This window comes from Castor canadensis, chromosome 4 (assembly GCF_047511655.1).
Source record: "Castor canadensis chromosome 4, mCasCan1.hap1v2, whole genome shotgun sequence".
Taxonomy (NCBI): Eukaryota; Metazoa; Chordata; class Mammalia; order Rodentia; family Castoridae; genus Castor; species Castor canadensis.
Window position 1 is genome coordinate 114,152,994 of NC_133389.1, and position 21,995 is coordinate 114,174,988.

At 36.5% G+C, this 21,995-nt stretch overlaps 1 protein-coding gene and 1 pseudogene across 7 annotated transcripts in view; one reads left to right on the plus strand and one right to left on the minus strand.

Annotated features, from left to right (window-relative positions):
- Positions 1–21,995, plus strand: part of Marchf7 (membrane associated ring-CH-type finger 7) — a 50,253-nt gene that overhangs the window by 6,500 nt on the left and 21,758 nt on the right. For 6 of the 7 annotated variants that reach the window (XM_074070924.1, XM_074070923.1, XM_074070920.1 and 3 more), the window contains exon 2: positions 8,165–8,329. The exons of the other annotated variant lie outside the window; for it this stretch is intronic. In XM_074070924.1, coding sequence (XP_073927025.1) covers positions 8,177–8,329 — 153 coding nt within the window. In that variant the 5' untranslated portion in view covers positions 8,165–8,176. The remainder of the gene's footprint in view (positions 1–8,164; positions 8,330–21,995) is intronic. 7 annotated transcript variants of the gene reach the window in all.
- On the minus strand, positions 18,665–21,732 carry LOC109677975 (COP9 signalosome complex subunit 7a pseudogene; annotated as a pseudogene).

Genomic DNA, 21,995 nt, shown 5'->3' on the forward strand with positions numbered 1-21,995 from the left:
TTTAAATGCCCTATTTCAGTGTGTATTTAGTCATTTCCTATTCCTTATACAGAAAAGTCATTGATAGAAATAATTTGAAGCCTACCACGAAGACATATTCCTCCAGCAAGATTTGTGTTTAGTTCTATCAGGTTGTTTGTGGATTACTAGTTTGGGACTACCTTAAACCAAATTTGGTCTTTGAATTTACATTTACCATTCAGGGAACATCAATCTGGGCTGCAAATCTGCACAAGAGCTGGTTTATTATTAGAATAACCTTTAACCTGGTTTAGAATCAGCTTATAGTGAAGAGGTGGCTTTTTAGACTCCTCACCCTTGTGTTCTGAACTTTGACTTCTTACCAGGAGTCTGGCAAAGTAAAACTTTAAATTTGAAATTCTATAAATGCCCTCTGGGCAGAAATGGCTTTCATACTTTGTATTTCTCTGGCTTCCCATTTTTCTTTATTATTAACCTAGTAATTCTTGTCAGCTCTTCATTGCTTTTATGAAGACGCTCTTTATATTTTACCCAGCATTTCTCATTGTTTTAAGGAAGAATTGGTTTGAATAATCTGCCATTTTCAAGAACTGAAAATTTTGTCTTACACTATTTTTGTATTCTGTGTTATTAGACTTACATTGTGTCATGGTTATTTATCTTATTCCACACATTGCCCCCACCTGAAAAGGAAATAGGTCATATTATCATATTCCACTGTTAGGTACTCAGTAACTAACTTTTTAATTTTTTTCAACTCTTTTTTTTCTTTTTGGAGGCACTGGGGTTTTGAACTTAGGATCTCACTCTTGGTAGACAGGTGCTCTGATGCTTGAGCCACTACACCAGCCCCAGTAACTTAACTTAAAAGTTGAATTTTTTTAAGATGATAGTTGGAAATTAAATGAAAGAAGTGGGTTGGCATTCTGAATTCTAGGCTAAAGAATCAGGACTTTTAGTCTGTTTTGTGCTGATATAACAATGTCTGATAAAAGAACAGAGGTTTATTTCTGAAATTTACTTCTGGAGGCTTGCATGTTCAAGATTGAGGGGCCACATCTGGTGGTAGGTTTCCTTGCTGCATTATCCCATGGAAGAAGGCAGAAAGGCAAGAGGGCATGTAAGAGCAAGAGATTAAACTGGAAGCCTCAAGCCCTTTCATAGTGGGCATTAATCCATTCAAGAGCAGAATTACATTTTCCAACACATGCTTGTTGGGGCACATATTTGAACCATAGCTGATGTCCTTTCTAAAGTGATAAAAAGCAGTTGAAATTTAATTAGGAAGTATAGGATGAGATATAAAAAATATGTATAGTAATGATGAATTTCTATGAATTCCTCTTCAGACAAAAGCCTAGTATAGTATAATAAGAGACACTTTGTTGATTTGTTCTGATATTTCTAATGAAACAAAAGCCTATCAGATCTAGGAAAAGTTTGTGAGATGGATTTTTACTTGTACTAAACAGATCACTGTGGTATCTTGGTAATCGACAGGAAACAGGAGGCTCAGAATTACTCTAGACTTTACCTGAACTAAAAGAAAGTTTAAAGTACGATTGTATTAAAAGAATAATAAATGTGAATGGACTGTTTTTTGAGTAGAACATTTTTTTTTCTTTTGGTTTAAAGATCTTTGTTTGGTATTATACAAAGTCCGCCAAAAACATGAATGGACTTTAGAGAGCTCTGGAAAGTTTGCTAGAAAGCTCAGCTGAATAAGGTTACCTACAAAAAAAGTAGTTCATCTTTTTAGTAGCTAAAAGCAAGGTAAAGTTTGTGAAACAGACTACCTAAATGGTGGCATTGATACAAATAACCTGTTTTCTATTGTTGCTTCCATCAGTCACTATTAAAATACCTTAATATGAGGGTACACTTAGCAGCAAAAATAAGAATAATTAGGGAAGCTAGCAGTTAAAAAGTAACTACAGAGACTCTTTACCCACAAACCTCAGCTCAAGTGTTGAAAAGTTCTATGAAGGGATAATCTCAAATACTGATAAGATTTTTATGGCTTTGTGGCTCATTATCTTCTTTATGCAGTCAAAACAAGTTCTAGAGATCATAAAGTATGGTCTCTTGCATCAGCCTACCTACCCTTGGGTTAGTCATATATGTGTTTATGAGAGACATGAGCCCAGAATTCTAGTGGTACTGTCACACCAGGGATTTCAATGAGGCTCAAAGAAGGTATAAATTAAGTGTATAATACAAGCTGCATAACAGTCCCGAGTGCTACATGTAAGTTGAGTGGCAAGGCGTGGCAGAGATTCAAACAGATCCTACTCACATTTGACTTCTTATAAATATAAGTTCAAAAAAAATTATAAAGAAATTTCAGGATGTCAGCAGCAGAGCTCTTAAGTGCAGGATCCACACATGTGAAGTCACTCAGTAATAAAATGTTATCACAAAGAGTTTACTATCCAAGTTTGGAATGACATCTGAATTTAGAGAAGCATAAAGAAATACAATAACAGAAGGAAGCTAAGAGACCATTACGCCAAAAGATTACTGTGTGTATGTATGAACTTTGTGCTGCACAGTACTCTTTTAAATATTAAATTTCAGCTACCCCTTTCCAGCTACCATGGTCTGTTTTTCTTGTTTATGTTTTCCTTTATAGTATTTACAACTGCTGTTAAGTTTACATTGTTATTTCTGTAGTTCTCCCCTGACTACAACTTCTTTGTAGGTACTGACTCAGTATATTCAGTGTGTAACCCCCCCACCACCAATCACGTGCTTAACATATAGTAAGTATCTCCCCAAACCCATTAAATGAATGAACTGACTTCAAAATAATGACTCATAGAACCTTGCTAAGTGGTCTGGTGGAAGTTTTTCAAGGACTGCATATTTTTCTCCTTTTTGTGTGTGCTTTTGACCTACAGCTTATGCAACCACATTATGTAAGTTTTCAGGTAACACCTACATTGTCAAAATTCAATCAGCTTATGTAGAGGAGTTGCCAAAAATAGTTTCATACAGTATCAAATTCTCTCTCTCTAAGGACTCTGCCTCTTTGCCTTCTTCCAAGAGATTTATTTTGAGCAGCCATCCTATTAGGTTAGTTCCATTCTGCAAGTAAGAACTGAGTATAAATATCAAAGTAAACTTTGAGGACTATAATTAAGAAGTATTTTGTTTAAAAAGCTGTAGATGTGTCTTCCAAAAAGAATTTTATATTCCTGTTTAAAATCCTCAGCTCACAAATAGTCTTTTGCTTAGCATTTTCATAACTGTCTTGATAAAATAACACCTGCTTAGTAAATAATTTATGGGCTTTTACTTTTGGGGGGGTTGCAAATTAATAAATAATGCATTGGGGTTAATTATTTTTACCCATGAGTTTTCTCCTGAGGTGTGTCTCCCTTAAGTTTCCAAATCAAAATTCTCCTCTTTCCAATCAACAATTTTATATGGACTTACCAATTATATGCGTAGCTTTTAAAAAGGTGATGGTAGAAAAGATTTCTGAATTAGGTGATCCTGTGTTTTGTCATTCAAACCAGGCCACCTTTAAGATACAGTTTAGGCACTGTTAATAATTACCATGGGATAGTGAGCATAAATTAGAATTTTTTAGGCCTTAAAAGTAGGACTATTGTAAGCAAATAGTGAAGTATGGTCATTTACTTACAAGGGAATCATAGTCCTCTGCCCCATCTTTTACCCCATTCCTCATCCCACTTTCCAAGTTTCTTTTCAACTGTTTAGTTCTTTCTACTAGTATGCTTGTTATTTCATAATTCTTTCCTTCCTACTCTCCAGTACATGGGTTTATAACAAAATTGATTCAGTAGTCTGTTTACATTATTATAATTATAAAAGTATTAGAGGTTACTCAATGATAGCTATAGCTCCTTTCTTGAACAGTTTTGCCCATTATTAATTAATATTTGGGGCTGGAGGCGTGGCTCAAGTAGTAAAGTCCCTGCCTAGCAAGCCGGAGGTCTTGAGGTCAAACCTCAGCACCGACAAAAAAATTTTCTTTTAAAGATTGCTTTTGTTCTGTGTACTCAGTATGGTTTTTCCAATTTTACCATTCATCATCTCTGCCACACATGGAAGTTAATTATAGTTTCCACATTGATACAGTGCCATTAGAATGTTTTTTTCCTTTACTTTAGGTCCTGCTCCAGTCTGGATCTGCTGCTCCCTGTTTTTTAACCGTTCTTTGTCACCATTTCCTGGGTTTTTTAAAATCATTTATTTTATACTTTACAGTCTAAAGTTTTCCTTTGACAAGCTCTTCATTTAGGTTCCTGTAGTTGTGGGGGGTTTTTTTTGTTTTTTTTTTTTAATCCCTTTTGGTGGTGCTGACCTATGCCCCCAGCCCTTTGTTTTGTATTTGGTTGATTTGCTTATGTATAAATGTGTCCTATTCTTTACCTCTCACTCAGTAGCTAGATTGGAATTCAAGGCTATATACTTTTTCCTTAGTACTGCACACATTGTCTTAAGTGTTGAATTACATTAAGTCTTTCTGATTCCTTTTCCTTTGTATGTGATGCATTTTTCCAATGTGGTTTCTTACAGGATCTTCACTTTTTATTTCTGCTTCTCTGGAATTTCAGCATGAGATTTCAGTTTGTAAAATACTGTTTCAGTTTTGGTCTTAAGTTCTCACTGAATACTCTTGAACCATTTCAATGTGGAGATTTGTATCTTTTGGTTCTAGAAAGGTTTCTTTATTTCCTTGGTAATTTTCTATGTTCTCTTTTTCTATAGCTTTAGTCAGATGATAACTGTTGGAATGATACTCTTAATTTTCATGTCACATTTTCTACTTTTTGTTTTGTTTTCTGGGAGGTTTCCTTGACTTTCTCCCATTAGAATGTTGAGTGTATATCACATTTTGAATTTCTACAACTCTATTATACTCTGCATTCTTAAGTATTTTATTAATGAATATTTTTGATCCCTTGTGGATTTATTGGTTTTGTTTTTGCTGTGCTAGCTATCAAACTCAGTGCTTTTTTGCATGCTAAACACTCTTAACACTTAGCTACATCCCTAGCCCCTAAAAGCTAGGTTTTTAATTGGGAACATTTCCAATGTTATCATTCAGAAATCTTACATTTCTGGTATTGTAAATTTAGTGATCCAAAAGTAGAAACCCTTAGGATCCTGGCAACACTGGAGAAACAGGATCAGAAAGTGACTTTGGGTCTTAATATTGTGAGTATATAGATTTTCTTTTATTCCTTATGCTGATCCCTGCCTGAACTTCTGCAGAAATGATTGTAGTGGGGGAGATTATTGGTGCTAACCTTTATTTTCCAGTGAATAAATATTCTGTTTTTGGGGAATGGAACTGAGGAAGAAATGTGAGATTCTACTACTACAGTACAGGTCTTAATTAGTAACCTGATTTTCAACTCTATGAATCATCCCTTTTCCCTGGACCCTCTACCTCCAGTTCATTTTGCTGTGATTATTTTGGAGATGGGGTCTTGCAAACTGTTTGCCCAGGCTGGCCTAGAACTGCAGTCCTCCTAATCGCAGCCTCCCAAGTAGCTAGGATTACAGACATGAGCTACTGGTGCCCTTTATTGTGTTTTTGAACCAGAGTCTTGCCAACTTTGTCTGAGCTGGTCTTGAGCTTGCAATTCTTCTGCCTCCACCTCCCGAATTGCTGGTATTACAGGAACCACACCTGGCGTGATCTGGTGTTTTTGATAAGCTTATGTAGGGTGTGAAATACCCATGTGTCCATAAATTCACTGGTGGTAATTCTTTTATTAGCACGAATGAGTTATTAGTCTGTGTCTTGTGATTGTACTGTGCACAATCTTTTATTTGCTCAAATTACCATATCATTCTGTCTTAGCACTTGTACTCAAAATGGAGTAGCTCAAGGTAAACTGTCACTTTATAAAACAATAACTTAGAGCAGGGCACGGCCTGGTCTGTTTACTGTGTTCCTCCTCTTATTTTGTCACCAACTGATACCATGTTTTTAAGAAAAAGATTATTTGTAGTAAGTTTAAGGTAGAAAAACTTGGTTAGTTCATAAGCTTTCTCAGGACTGTGAATTTCTAGAGGTCTTCTGTTTTTTTTTTTCTTTCTTTCTTTTGATGAGACTGTGGTTTGAACTCAGAGCACATTGGCTAGTCTGGTGCTCTACTACCTGACTGTGCTTTTAGTTTATCTTTCAGGTAGGGGGTCTCACTTTTGCCCAGGGCTGGCCTTGTACTGCAGCCTTCCTACCTATGCCTCCCATGAGGTTGGGATCACAGGCGTGCTCTACCACGCCTAGTCTGTTTATTGAGAAGGGGGTCTCCATAACTTTTTGTCTAGTTTGACCTCGTACCATGCTCCTTTGATCACTGCCTCCTTGAATGGCTTAGATTACAGGCCTGAGTAATCTAAGTAATCCCTATCCCCAAAAAAATTTTAAAGTTTTTTCTAATATACAAAAGTAACATCGTTATAGCAGTGCTGTTGGTTATACCCCCAAACTGGAAACAATCCAGTGTCCATTTACAGTAGAATGGGAAAATAAATTGTGTACATTCACACAATGGAATGCGATATGAAAAGTAAACTTAATATAACTACATGCAACAACAAGGAAGAATCTCACGTTGAGCAAATAAAGCTGGAACCACAGATATTCCATCACTACTCAATGGAGTCATTGACTCAAGAGGCAGAGAGATGGAGAAAGAGCTTCATAAGCAAATCAGCATTGGTGGAAGATGGTTGGGTCTCACCTTCAATGACCGTTTTACCTATTGCTCTAAGGAATAGTGTTGTACTTTTTCAAGGGAAGATTCATGGGTTCTAGACAGGTGAGCACCTTAGTTATCCAGTGTTTCCAAAAGTAGCCCCTTCTGAAATGGCAGCTATGTAGATCTTTCCTTATTCACATAGGTGAGTAGGAATTGCAATACAGTGGCTCTAAAGAAGATAAACAATCAAAGTTACTGTGTTGATTAAGTGACTTATGTCTAGTTTTTGTTGAAGCCAGCATCCGGCTTTTTGTTGGGGGGACAATTTATCACTTTGTCCTCAGGCTGGCCTGGAACTCTAGATCCTCCTGCCTCATCAGCCTTTTGAGTACTAGAATTACAGGTATATAGTAGTCTTTTTTTTTTAAAAAAAACATTACAGGAAACTTTATAGCAGTAAATTACTTAACCTGTCAGTGCCTATTTTCTATTAAGTGGGGGTGATACAGTACTTTGCAGGGTTAGCTTGGAGATTCAATGAGAATAAGTAATGAAAAGGCACTTATCCCCAGACCTGACATGTAATACTCAACTTAGAGACACATTCTTGTTACTTGTAGCCCAGAATGGCCTTGATAGTCATTCTTTTTTGGGGGGACGGGCGGGATTTTGTTTTTGGGATGGGGGTCTCACTGTGTAGTCCAGGTTGGCCTTGAACTTGCTGTCTTCCTGCCCTACCCTCACAAGTGCTCTGCTACATTCAGTCCCTTTTTTTTTATTATTTTTTTGAGACAGGGTGTCACTATGTAACCTCAAGCCGTCTTTGAACTCACTATGCAGCCCAGGCTGGCCTTGAGCCTTCCTGCCTTTAGCTTTTGATCTCTGGTAACACACCTGCTCTTCTACATTTTAGATTTTGTTTTTGAGTGCCTGTTGTATTCAAGGCAATGGTTTTAAAATACTTTAAAAGATCCTGACCTAGAGAAATGTGTTGTTGAGAGGAGGAAATAGATTGGTAAACAAATTATAGGTAAGGTAGTATGATTGGTATCTTAATAAAATATTCTGTACAAAGATAAGTTTAAACTCATGACTAGAAATTGGATGTAAATTTATAGACTTTACATGTATGCACAAAGGCTTGAAGAGCATATTGTGTTAAGGGATCCACAAATAATAGAATAGGTGTGTGCATTGGGCACTTAAAATAGAGAAGAATAGCATGAGTGTCAAGGGCAAATTCATGTTGGATTATACAGTGACAAATTTGTTAAGGAAAAGATTCCAGGCGTTGAAAACAATAAATCTCAGAGTTACTTATCACACTTGTATGTGTTTGTTATATTTTAAAGTCCAACATTGGTTGGACTTTAGACCTCTGCCTTTAAAGAGAGGGGTGATGCAGTCTTACTGTTCACCTTGTTGAATATAGCTGATGTAATGGTCAATAAATGAAAAATTACATTTTATAGTTAATGACAATTTGCATTTTACAGGAAACATTAAGAATGGAGTCTAAACCTTCCAGGATTCCAAGAAGAATTTCTGTTCAATCCTCCAGCTCTTTGAGTGCTAGGATGATGTCTGGAAGCAGAGGAAGTAGTTTCAATGATACCTATCACTCAAGAGATTCTTCATTTAGAATGAATACTGAGTATCAGGTAACATTTTAATTTGGAATATATCTGCAGAGTCTTTTTCAAAAGCCTTGTGATAACTTGTTAGATTTTTTTTTAAAGCAGTAGCTGGATGTAATCAAAATATTACTAAAGTAGTAGCAAAATAAATGGCTAATAATTTCCAAAAGTTTTGGACTTCAGAATTGTGGCTAGATTGTGACCTCATATAATATACTTTCCAAAGTATAAATTCAAAGTGGTCATTGTGGGTGGCTTTGCCAACAGACCAAAGATTCCAAACTATTCCTCTAAATAGCACTTTCTTTGCATCACATAAAGCAATGGAGGAATAAAGAATGTTAAATACTGCTTTTGAGAATATGGCTTCTAAATATTTTACTTTTAATGTTAGGTGATTATTCATAATCTGTTTCAGGTTTTACTCGGTAGAGAGGGTTTCTAGCACATACAAGGCCTTGGGTTCAATCCCTGTCTCCCATCCCCTCTCCCCCAGTTAATGAACATGTATTACTGACAGCCTTCTCCAGCCTTTTTGGATATTATTTTTATAATTAGTAATAAGTTCCCACTGATTCATCCATTTATACATTTATACACTTAACAGGTTGTTGACTTTTTTTTTTTTTTTGACAGTACTGGGGTTTGAACTCAGGATCTCAAGCTTGCTAGTCAGGTATTCTACCACTTGACCCACTCAAGATCATCTCAGCCTGATTTCTGCCTCCTGAGTAGCTAGGATTACAGGACTGAGCCACCAGTGCCTGGCTAGTTGATTTTTGAAAGAGCTTAATCAGTATTATAATACAATAGTTTATTAATATAAAACAGGATAAATATCATAAGGCTTGATTTGTAGGTTAAGGCCATTTGTCTTGCTAATCTTCCGAATTTTAGCATTTTTGACTGAACACCTAATGTAATTTGCAAAAATGTTTGAGGTAACTGATCTAAAAGAATCTTTCAGTGAAAATTTCTGTTTATGTGTTAATATATTAGGAAATGTAATGTGTGACAAAGTATCAGATAAGTGAATTACTGCATAGCAGTAAACATTTATAAAGAATTAAGGAAAAGAGTGAAGTAAAAAAACAAATAGTTTCCCTAAAATGCCTAATAACTACTACCTACTCTTAATTTTATTTATTTATTTATGGTGTCAAAGGACAAACCCAGGGCCTTGCCATGCTAAACAGATGCTCTGCCCCTGGCTTATACTCCAGCCTCCCTTAAGTGATTTTGTATAAACTGCTTACTTGATCTCATTTTAAATATTGGGTGATATTGATAGTTCATTTTTCATTCTGTTGCTAGACAAGTGTACACCTGCCAGAGGTACAGATTCAAGTATTTTGCATTCTATAGAAAAGCATAGTGACTAATAATAGTGCCTGATGCATAATAAGAACTAAATAAATGCTACCTACAGCTAGCTCTGTTTATATTATTAGGATAATCACACTGTTTTAGGTACTGAAGTTCTAAATACATTTAGAAAATTTATTGACATTAACTGGAAGACTTATTTTCACACTTTCATTACTTCTATTTTTATTGTGTTAAAAGCATAAAAAATTACTTAAATGGTGTTTTAGTAACTATGAAATGATCTTACCCTAAAATGTGGTAGGAGTAGCCTATTAATGTTGATTTTTTTTTTTTTTTTTTTTTTTTTTTTTAATGATGCTGGAGTTAAACCCCCGGGCATTGGGCAAATAGGCAAGAGCCCTAATTAAGTGCATAGAATTGTTATTTTTTCCTCTGTTGTCTTTATACAGTTTTATCTACTGTTCTTTGTGTATTAGTTTTCATTCATCTTATTAGTGAGGAACACAAAAACTGAAACCAGGATTGGAGTCATGTTTCACTAATTAGCTGTCTGAACCTGGGCAAATTAACCTTTTTTTTTTGTCTTCATATCACCTGGCTTTTTAGGAGTTAAATGAATTAGTGTATACAATGAGAATAATAGTGGCACTAGGCTAAATCCTCAGCGCCATCAAGGATTTCTTTGAAGTTACTGATATTTTTCTAGTTTGTAGATAATTTGCTATAAAGATCAGTACCATTGTATATTTTGCATTGTATGCTTTTTCAAGTATTAAAAGGACCAGTAGGTTGTTTTGTTTTGTTTTTTTAAAGTCTACTTAAGGGTAGCTTCTTGCAAGGAAATAAGCATGTTCATGTATATGCAATTAACAAGAAAATGAAAATAATTTTAAATGGGATCAGAAAAAGTACTGAGAGTGGGTCATAGTTGTAACATTGATAGGCATGAACCTACAGGTTTTTTTTGACGTTGGGGGGTTGTTTGTTGCTTGTTTGTTATTGTTTGTGATGAGGGAGACCTTGCACATGTTGGTCAAGCATTCCAGACAGACTGAGCTACACCTTCAGCTCTGCCTGTCATGTTTTAAAGTTAACTTGGACTCTTGTTTGGGGTATCAAGAATATCATAAGGAAATATAACAAGCTTTATGTATATTGTTCATAAGGGATAAAAATATACCTTCCTTAAGAGCAAAGTGTGACAATTTGGATTGAAAGTGAATAGTGTTCATAGTTCATATTCCTACTATAAATACATAGCTTATTGAAACTGCTTTTTGGTAAACTTCAGTGTAAGCAAAGAACTTAAATGCCAGAAAACAGCACAAAGGAAATAGTTTTTATAAAAGAACAATAGTAACCCAAATATTTGCTTTGTAGTAGTCTTCTCTTAATCCATACATAGAGTGTCTTGAGGTGAATAGTTCTCTCATATAGATATAAGTCATCTTACCTAGATTTTTCATAAAGTCAGGTGAGAATGGATCCTTATATTCTTAAGATCATCTTATATCTTTTTTATGAATATTGAGAGAACCACCCAGGCTGAATGGAGACTGAAGTTTTTCCCATATTAGTGCAAAGTTGGATTCTCTCGTCACAAGGATAGTTTAAAAAGTAATGAAAAGTTAAAATTCTAAGTTGTTGCTTATGACTGAAATAACTTTGGTCTGAAAATTTTTCAAAGTAAGATTTGTCATCACAGTCAAACATTAATTTGTGGAAATGAGGAGCCCAAGAAAAGCATGTAATTCTGTGTGTCTGTTACCAGGCATTACATTGTTTCCAACAATTAAGTATAGGCCAGTATATAGCATTGATTGCATTTATAATCTTAAGATTCTTTTTTTTAAAAAAAAACTTTATTAAATTATAATTTTACATACCATGCAGATTTTAGTATATACACATAAACTCTGCACCCATCACCACAGTTAATTTTCTTTTTGATTTTACTTTATGGTGCTGGGGATCAAACCCAGGGTCTTGTGCATGCTAGGCAACTGCTTCACCATAAAACTGTAACTCCATCCCACCACAGTTTTATTTTTGAACCGTGTGTGTGTGTGTGTGTGTGTGTGTGTGTGAGAGAGAGAGAGAGAGAGAGAAAGAGAGAGACAGAGACAGAGAATGTAACTGGGGTAGCAGGTGCTTTACCGCCTTATCTGTGGCTCCAGTCTGCTTTGCTCTGGTTATTTTGGAGATGGGCGTCTCATGAACTGCTTGCTGAGGCTGGCTTTGAACTATGATCCTTCAGACTTAAGCCTCCCAAGTATCTAGGATTTTAGATGTGAGCCACCAGCACTTGGTTGAGCCTTTTTAAAATTCACCTCAAGAAGAAAATCCCATAGCTGTCACTACAGTGTTCTCCCTTTTCCTTTATCAGTGCTAAGAAACCATTAATCTCTTTGTTTCTGTAGTTTTTTTATTCTGGGCTTGCATATACATGAAGTGGGAACATAAGCTATGTAGTTATCTGTGATTAGCTTCTTTTGCTTAGCATGTTTTCAAAGTTCATCTATGTTGTAGCATGTATCAGTACTTCATTTTTTTATGGCTGAATAGTCTTTGTATGGTTATATTGTACTTTGTCCATTCATCTGAATTTTGGAGTTGTTTCCACCTTTTAGCTACTACGAATAAAGCTGTTACAGACATTCATGCACAAGTTCCTGTGTAGACCTGTGTTTTCAGTTATCCTAGGTACATACTAAGAGGAGAATGGGCAAGTCATTTGTAAACTATTCAGTCATTTGAGGATCTGCTAGATAGTTTTCCAAAGTGGCTGGTCTGTTACCTTCCCACAGCAGTGTATGTGAGAATGAGGGTTGAAATTTCTTCACATCCTTACCAACACTTGCTTTGCTTTTAGAGTCTAGCCATCCTGACACATCTCATTGTGGTTTTGATTTTGAATTTCCTTGATGTCTAATCTTTTTATTGCTAATTGGCCATTTGTTTATCTTTGGGACTACATGGTTGGTTTTGTTTTTCTCTCTTTCTCTTCCTTCCTCCCTCCCTCTCTTTTTCTCTCCGCCTCTCTGCTGTTGGGAATTGAACTCAGGGCCTGGGGCTTGCTAGACCAACACTCTGTTGTTTGAGCCATGCCCCAAATCTTTCTGGTTTTGCTCTTTTTCAGATAGGGTCTTGTACTTTTTGCCAGGAGCCTAGGACTGTGATCTTTCTGCCTAGGCCTGGGATTGCCAAGCCCAGCCTCTTACTCATTTTTAGTTTGATTGTCTTTTAGTTATTGAGTTGTTAAGTTTTCCTTATATTTTAGATATCAGGATTTCTATTGCATGTTTTTGTCAGTGTTCATTTTTAAGTTTCACTGTTTTAAGGGCATTTATGTTTATAATTTGTTTTAAGCATACAAATAATTTTCTAAAAAATACTATCTTTAACAATGTAATAGTAAGTGATTTTAGTGACTATTCTATCAGTAAACTTCTCATTGCAAAGGTACCCTTGAGCAAGTATTACGAAGGTAAAAATGAAATGATAATTTCTAGCTGGTTGTACAAAGTTTAGGAAATTCCCTTTAGCATCTTTTAGCATCTACAACCATTAAGTCTTCAGACTTTTCTTGGTGATTTCTTAAATGTATAATATAGTATTTCATCTACTTTGATTGAGTTAGAGAACTCTTCGTTCTTTTTAACTTTTTTTTTTTTTTGGCTGTACTTAAACTTAGGGCCTTGTACTTGCTAAGTAGGTGCTCTTATCACTGGATCCATAACACAGCCCTTTTTAGTAACATCTATTATAAATTCATTTTTTCTATCATGAATAGCCTCTTGAGGTATAAAGAGACTAGAAATTTAATGACAGAACTTCATGAAATTCAAATTGAAAATTATTTTCATTTATTTACTTACTTATACACATACTCGGGAGCTATATCAAATAGGAATTTAAGTATGCTCCATAAACTTCTTAGTTTTGTTTGCATATCCAGAGTCTAGAGGCAGACCTCATCAAAATTAAAAACATATGTATCGAAGACTGCCAAGAGAGTAAAAAGATAACCTTAGAATGATAAATATTTGCAGAACATATATTCTGAATCCAGGATATAAAGAGCTATTATATCCCAACATTAAAAAGACAAACTACTTTTACATTTGTCTAAAGAAATGGCCTATGGGCACCTGTTGGGATGGCATCTTATGAACTTTTTTTTTTTTTTTTTTTGCTCATGCTGGCCTAGAACCACAATTCTCCTGATTTCAGCCTCCCAACTCTCGTATTATACCTCTAGGCCAATAAGCACTTCAGTATCCTCAGTCTTTGGGGAAATACAAATCTTTAGGGACATACAAATAATAAAAACTACAGTGAATGGGCCTTGGGTGTAGCTCAGTGACAGAGCACTTGCTTAGCCCTGGTTTCAATATCCAGTACTGCAAAATGGAGGTGGGGGAAAGACTACAACACTGATATACTACTTCTTGCCCACTAGAATGGCTAAAATACAAAAGATGGCAAAAACAAGTATTAATGGGGAATGAAAAAAAAATTGAAACTTCATAAATTGATGACACTGAAATTGTACCACTGCTTTGGAAAATAGTACTCAAAAATTAAACATCATGTTCTTACATGGTCATAACTTACAGAGAGAATTAAAAACATGTCTGCACAAAAATGTGTATATGGATGTTCACAGCAGCATTATTCATAGTAGCCAAAAACTGGAAATAATAAAAACTTTAGTGGTACTGGGGTTTGAACTCAGGGCCTCAGGCTTGCTAGGCAAGCACTTTACTACTTCAGCCACTCCGCCAACCCAAAACTGCTTGTTAAAGCATTTCTTATGTGCAGGGAAACGGACTTTGAAGACACTCATTCTCTGGTTTCTTTTGGCCTCAGTATTTCTTGATAGCAGAATAGATTAAAAATAATGTGTTGTTACTTGAATTCAATACTTTGTTTACTTATTGAAAGAATTTAGAGGGGTGGGGATAGTAATTGCTTCAGACTAAAGATGTTTTTTAGTCTTTCAGGTAATAGCCAGTGCAGCCCACACACCTTTGAGTTTGTGAGTCATGAAAGTTGTTTCCTGAACAGTGAGTGTGTCTTTAAGCCTTTGGGCACTTCAAAATCCAAGTATCTAAAGTGAACTTTATCTTTTTATTGACTAAGTCAATTCCACTGTAGTCAGTACTTTTAATGATATTAGACAGTGTCAGAAAACTGCAGAATAACTTTAGACTCTTTCTCAGATTTTCTATAATTCTGATGAGTTGTTTATAGTTTTTTGTGTGTGTTTGGTACTGGGATTTGAATTCAGAGCTTTGTGGTTGTGAGGCAGATGATTTCCTGTTTTTTGCCTGGACTTCAATTCTCATACTTGATGCTGGAGCTACCACAGTAACTGGGATGACAGGTGTATGCCACCATGCCCATCTTTTCCTGTTGAGATGGGATCTCATGAACTTTTTTTGCTTGGGCTGGCCTAGAACTGTAATCCTCCTGATCTCATCCTCCCAACTCTAGGATTACAGATGTGAGCCCAGCTTTGCTTTACCTTTTATAATTACTCTCTGTTCCCACTGCTTTTGTCACAGGGATTTGTTAATTACTATTGCAGTGTCTTCCTACTTGGTTTCCCTACCATCTGTTGCTTCTGCCTACTACTGATCTTCCATACTGATGTAGGGTCCTTCTATAAAGTAGTAGATCTGATGAAGTCCCTTTGTTGGTTCCCAAAGTCATATTTCCAGAAGTACTGTTCAATAAATTTGTCCTATCCAGGCAAGATGAAAAAATAATGACAATTTATGGGGCTGAACATGCTTACTCATTTTAAAAGGCCTTCATGCTCAATTATATCCTTCAAGTTTTAGGAATGTATTAAGCAATTAGGCAAGAAGAAGGAATAAAAGGAATACAAATAGGTAAAGAAACTGTCAAAATATCCCTATTTGCAGACGACATGATCCTATACCTTAAAGACCCAAAAAAACTCTACTCAGAAGCTTCTAGACATCATCAATAGCTATAGCAAGGTAGCAGGATATAAAATCAACATAGAAAAATCATTAGCATTTCTATACACTAACAATGAGCAAACTGAAAAAGAATGTATGAAAACAATTCCATTTACAATAGCCTCAAACAAATCAAATACCTAGGTGTAAACCTAACAAAAGATGTGAAAGACCTCTACAAGGAAAACTATACACTTCTGAAGAAAGAGATTGAGGAAGACTATAGAAAGTGGAGCGATCTCCCATGCTCATGGATTGGTAGAATCAACATAGTAAAAATGTTGATACTCTCCAAAGTAATCTACATGTTTAATGCAATTCCCATCAAAATTCCAATGACATTCATTAAAGAGATTGAAAAATCTACTGTTAAATTTATATGGAAACACAAGAGGCCACGAATAGCCAAGGCAATACTCAGTCAAAAGAACAATGCAGGAGGTATCACAATACCTGACTTCAAACTATATTACAAAGCAATAACAATAAAAACAGCATGGTACTGGCACAAAAACAGACATGAAGACCAGTGGAACAGAATAGAGGATCCAGATATGAAGCCACACAACTATAAGCAACTTATCTTTGACAAAGGAGCTAAAAATATACGATGGAGAAATAGCAGCCTCTTCAACAAAAACTGCTGGGAAAACTGGCTAGCAGTCTGCAAAAAACTGAAACTAGATCCATGTATATCACCCTATACCAAGATTAACTCAAAATGGATCAAGGATCTTAATATCAGACCCCAAACTCTTAAGTTGATACAAGAAAGAGTAGGAAATACTCTGGAGTTAGTAGGTATAGGTAAGAACTTTCTCAATGAAACCCCAGCAGCACAGCAACTAAGAGATAGCATAGACAAATGGGACCTCATAAAACTAAAAAGCTTCTGTTCATCAAAAGAAATGGTCTCTAAACTGAAGAGAACACCCACAGAGTGGGAGAAAATATTTGCCAACTATACATCAGACAAAGGACTGATAACCAGAATATATAGGGAACTTAAAAAACTAAATTCTCCCAAAACTAATGAACCAATAAAGAAATGGGCACGTGAACTAAACAGAACTTTCTCAAAAGAAGAAATACAAATGGCCAAAAAACACATGAAAAAATGCTCACCATCTCTAGCAATAAAGGAAATGCAAATTAAAACCACGCTAAGATTCCACCTCACCCGTTAGAATAGCCATCATCAGCAACACCACCAACAACAGGTGTTGGCGAGGATGCGGGGGAAAAGGAACCCTCTTACACTGTTGGTGGGAATGTAGACTAGTACAACCACTCTGGAAAAAAATTTGGAGGCTACTTAAAAAGCTGGACATCGATCTACCATTTGATCCAGCAATACCACTCTTGGGGATATACCCAAAAGACTGTTACTCCAGAGGCACCTGCACATCCATGTTTATTGCGGCACTATTCACAATAGCCAAGTTATGGAAACAGCCAAGATGCCCCAGCACTGACAAATGGATTAAGAAAATGTGGTATCTATACACAATGGAATTTTATGCAGCCATGAAGAAGAACGAAATGTTATCATTCGCTGGTAAATGGATGGAATTGGAGAACATCATTCTGAGTGAGGTTAGCCTGGCTAAAAAAACTAAAAATCGTATGTTCTCCCTCATATGTGGATATTAGATCAAGGGCATACACAACAAGGGGATTGGACTATGAGCACATGATGAAAGCGAGAGCACACAAGGGAGGTGTGAGGATAGGTAAGACACCTAAAAAACTAGCTAGCATTTGTTGCCCTTAACGCAGAGAAACTAAAGCAGATACCTTAAAGCAACTGAGGCCAATAGGAAAAGGGGAACAGGTACTAGAGAAAAGGTTAGATCAAAAAGAATTAACTTAGAAGGTAACACCCACGCACAGGATATCAATGTGAGTCAATGCCCTGTATAGCTATCCTTATCTCAACCAGCAAAACCCCTTGTTCCTTCCTATTATTGCTTATACTCTCTCTACAACAAAATTAGAAATAAGGGCAAAATAGTTTCTGCTGGGTATTGAGGGGGGAGGAGAGGGAGGGGGTGGAGTGGGTGGTAAGAGAGGGGGTGGGGGCAGGGGGGAGAAATGAACCAAGCCTTGTATGCACATATGAATAATAAAAGAAAAAAAAAAGGAATGTATTAAATGCCCTTTTCAATATTTGGTGATGGATTAGGTAATATTTGCTATTTTAGATAAGTCAAACTGGCATTCTTTTTGAGTTTTAATTTTAAAATGTATTTTTACTGTGGTCTCTGAAATCCTGAGATCATAGAACACTGGGCTATTCACTGGCCTAGAAATGGTTTGGTTCTGAGAAATCTAATGAATTTCATTTCTTGTGTCACGTACAGTTCTTGATTTTTGTCTCAGTGTAGCATTAAGTACGGGAGTCTTGTGAGTGTAAACTGAAGAGTGCCATAAAGGATTGGTGAAATCTTGATTGCATGCATTCCTACTCTTTCAGCCTTGCATCTTCTGCTTTTCCATCTGTGTATTTTTCCATATTCTCCAGTGTTACCATGAACTAATGTATTCCATGAATGCAGGTGATATGCTCTCAGAATTGAAGTGTAATAGAAGATCAGGTAAGTGGTAACGTTTTAGAAGATACCTGATAGAATAGTTTATAAATACATCTTTTCATGTTGTCTGTCTGTAATGACCTCTTCCATTTGCCTGCCTGTTGAACTCTAATCACTGAATTCTCCCTGCCTCTCTCAGACATAGGCTCTTTTCTGTAAAACTTTCAACATACCTCCTGTTATAGTACTTACTTATAGTTATTTGCTGTCTGTACTATAGAGCTTTTTGATGGAGCATGTTATTTGGACTCTCGTGTTTATCATATGAATTTTAGATTAATGTAGACTAAATTTTTGCCCCATGATACATTCCATTTTTAAGTCTTATTAAACAAAATAATGCTTAAAAGAACTTAGTTTCATTTTATTACTCTTTTGATAAACCATTTCTCACATACTTACATGTTAATATGAAGTTTTCTCATTTCCTAAAGAGTCTTTTATTTCAGTCCTTATTTTCTCTGAGCATTATAGATATTACATGCCATGTGTGTTCAAGGTAGAACAATTTTTTTCATATTTGTAGGTAGACTTCTCGTAGATGTATTTGTGTCATGTTATATATAGATGTGTGCATATATGCCTTTTTAAATACAATCTATAGTCCTTTCCCTTCCCCACCAAATGCAAAAAAGAGATACAAATTCTTCCAGAATTGTCACTGGGCTTTCCCAGATGGTCAGAACCAAGAATGAACCTTCTCTTAATACCTTAAGGGACAGCTGTCCTTAGGCTCTGGGGTCATTAATGTAGCAGCATTCCCAGGACCCAAGGAAAAGAAACAACTGTAGTGTTACAGAATTTCAGGATGAAAGTATCCAGAATGGTGGGCTGGCTCTCAGAATTCTTAGAGTGGAAATAAAGATGGAAGCCTTATGACTCTTTGGATGTTGCCCAACTTGCACAGATAAAAAGTAAGAATTGGGGGTTAGGCATGCAGGGATGGAAGGAACCTGTAGGTTATGCTGGAGATAGAGCAGCCTACCTACTCAATGACAAGTAATGAGCAGGGACAGATGCTGAGCTCTTAAAGAAGCAGGGGAGTGAGCATGTCAGAAAGAAGGGGCAATAAACACATAAGAAAGTCACATGAAACAGGAAGTACCAACAAGTACTGGCCGCCTCCATCCAGAAGGTGTGACCTATGCCTGGGGATGGAGGAGGGGAAAGTAGGATTATCAGCTGGCTAGGGACACAGGAAGGCTCTCTGAGGACTCCTAAGGGGCAGGCAGGCAGGCAGAACCCCACATCCCCTGGGAAGAAACGGCAGTCCTTTCCATTCAACTTAGACCAAATCTTGGCACTCCCTTGGAGCCCCTTTGAGGCTTTCTTATTGGACTGGTGCTGATTGGTGCTAGAAGCTGGTTCCCTCAGCTAAGTCAGGTGTTGCTGAGGGTCCTGAGATATGGCTGCATGCAAGTACTGCTGCTGTCATAACTTTTAACAGTTTTTTTTTTTAAGGTTGCCACCCTCACTCTCAATCTGCCACTTCAGACCCAACTGCTACTCCTTGTGCCGGTTGGCTTGACTCACTGTTCCTCAGCGCACCTCCTTACTGCCCACACACCATTTCTGCAGGGTTTGACCAATGGCACTGAGGTCCTGGTGCCGAATGTTTTGCCTGATGTTGTAGTCAACCTCTAGCCGTTGATTGCCTGAGCTAGGGAGCCAGGATCCGTGTCAATATACATGGCCTCAATCACTAGGTCTTCCATCTCTGTCACATTTTGGAGGGCAAGGGTCTTCAGTGACACTGCATATGGGATGCACTTGACTTTAGCAGCCAGGGTGACAACTGAGAGGTGTCAAAGCTTATTCTTCTGATCCTCAGTGAGCAAGGGAAGATTCCCATAAGCACTGTAAGTAGCCAGAACATGGAAGCAAAGTCGCTCTCAGCCAACTCTAAAATTCTGGACTGATAGACTACAGTTTTCTTATATTTACTAAGACTTGCTTTGTGTCATAAAATATCTATTTTGGATAACGTTCCATGGGCTGCTGAGAACGATGTGTATTGGACAGCTGCTAGATGAAATATTCTAGATGTTTCTAAAGTCCATTTGGTCTTAACAGACCAAACTATAGTGTCATTTAATTCTGAGGTTTCTTTGATTTTTTTTTTTTTTTTTTGGGCAGTGGTGACAGTGGGGTATTGAAGTCTCCCATTATCATTGTGTTGAGCTCTATCTGTGCTTTTAAGTCTAGTAGTGTTTGTTTAATAAAGTTGGGTGTGCCAACATTTGGCATATAAATGTTCAAAATTGTTATTTCCTCTTGATAAATTGTTCTCATTAATATGAAAGAACTTTTTTTTTTTAAGCTGTTTTTTTTTTGTTTTTTTTTTAGGCTGTACTGGGGTTTGAACTCAGGGCCTCACACTTGCTAGGCAGGCACTCTACCATGTGTGCTACTGCACCAGCACTGAAAGGATTTTCTTTGTCTCTTCTGATTAATTTTGGTTTGAGATCTACTTTATCAGATTCGAGTATAACCAATCCTGCTTGCTTTCAGGGTCCATTTGCTTGAAAGGTTGCTTTCTCTCTTCATTCTAAGCCAGTGTTTGTTTCTGTCAGTTAAATATATTTCTTGTAGGCAAAAAATGGTCAGGTCTTGCTTTTTAATCCAACCCACCATTCTGTGACTTTTCATTGAGACCATTAACATTCTATGTTAATATTGAAAGGGGTGTAGTAATTTGGCTTTTGGAGACAGGACTTGGGTTTGCAACTCAGACTGGCCTGGAATTTGAAATCTTCCTGCCTGAGTCTCCTCATTGCTGGGATTACAGACATATGCTACCATGCCTGTCTTAAATATGTTCTTATTCAACCCTTTTTTTTAAGGACATAGAATTGTTCTTTTTTATACATTATATTGAGTAAAATGTTTAATCAAATAATTAGAAATACAATGACTTATATGTTTTAGTGAATTTTATGTTAGTTCTATGTTCATGTATTTATATGGTAAAACATGAACTAAGACTTTTAAAATACATACTTATTTTAGTTTCTTTACACTGGTGAAGAAATTCCAGATGTTAGGATATCTTTTTTTTTTTTTATATGCCATTATTTTAAGTATTGTTTAACTGTATTCCTGAAATGAGAATCAGATCAGGAATAAGGTTTCTATTTGTTGTTTTTGTCCTAGAAATCAAACCCAGGGCTTCACGCATGTTTAATAAGTGGGCATTCTATCTCTAAGCTACCTTCCTTGCCCAGGAATAAGTATGTTTTTCTTTCTGTTGTTTGTTGAGACAGGTTCTTGCTGTGCAGCCCAAGCTGGCCTGAACTCAGATTCTTCCTGCTGCAAGCCTCCTGGGACTTGGGATAATACACATACACTACCACACCTCACTAGGAATAAGTTGACAAAATCTCATTACTTGTAAAATCTTACCTTCATAGTAGGACACTTGCAATCTTGAGTGTTCCCTATACCTTTTAGAAGAAGAAACAAGTTTCTCATAAGATTGAAATAACTTGTTCTGCGTTTCATAACCAAGCATACAGTTATGAAACAGGACTTACACACTTACAGAGAGGACTTGATCTCAATCAGATGGATAGCCTAGCAAAATAAAATTATGGTATATAGTAAAAAGATAAGTAGGTAGGAGAGACTAAAATCTTTGTTTCGTTTTGTTTTTGGTAGTGGTACTGGGGGAGCATTGAACTAAGGCTTTGTACTTGGTAGGCAGGCACTCTGCTGCTGAGCCACACCTCCAGCAGGGAACAAAATCTTAAGAAAAAAGCTTCATGGTAGAAAACT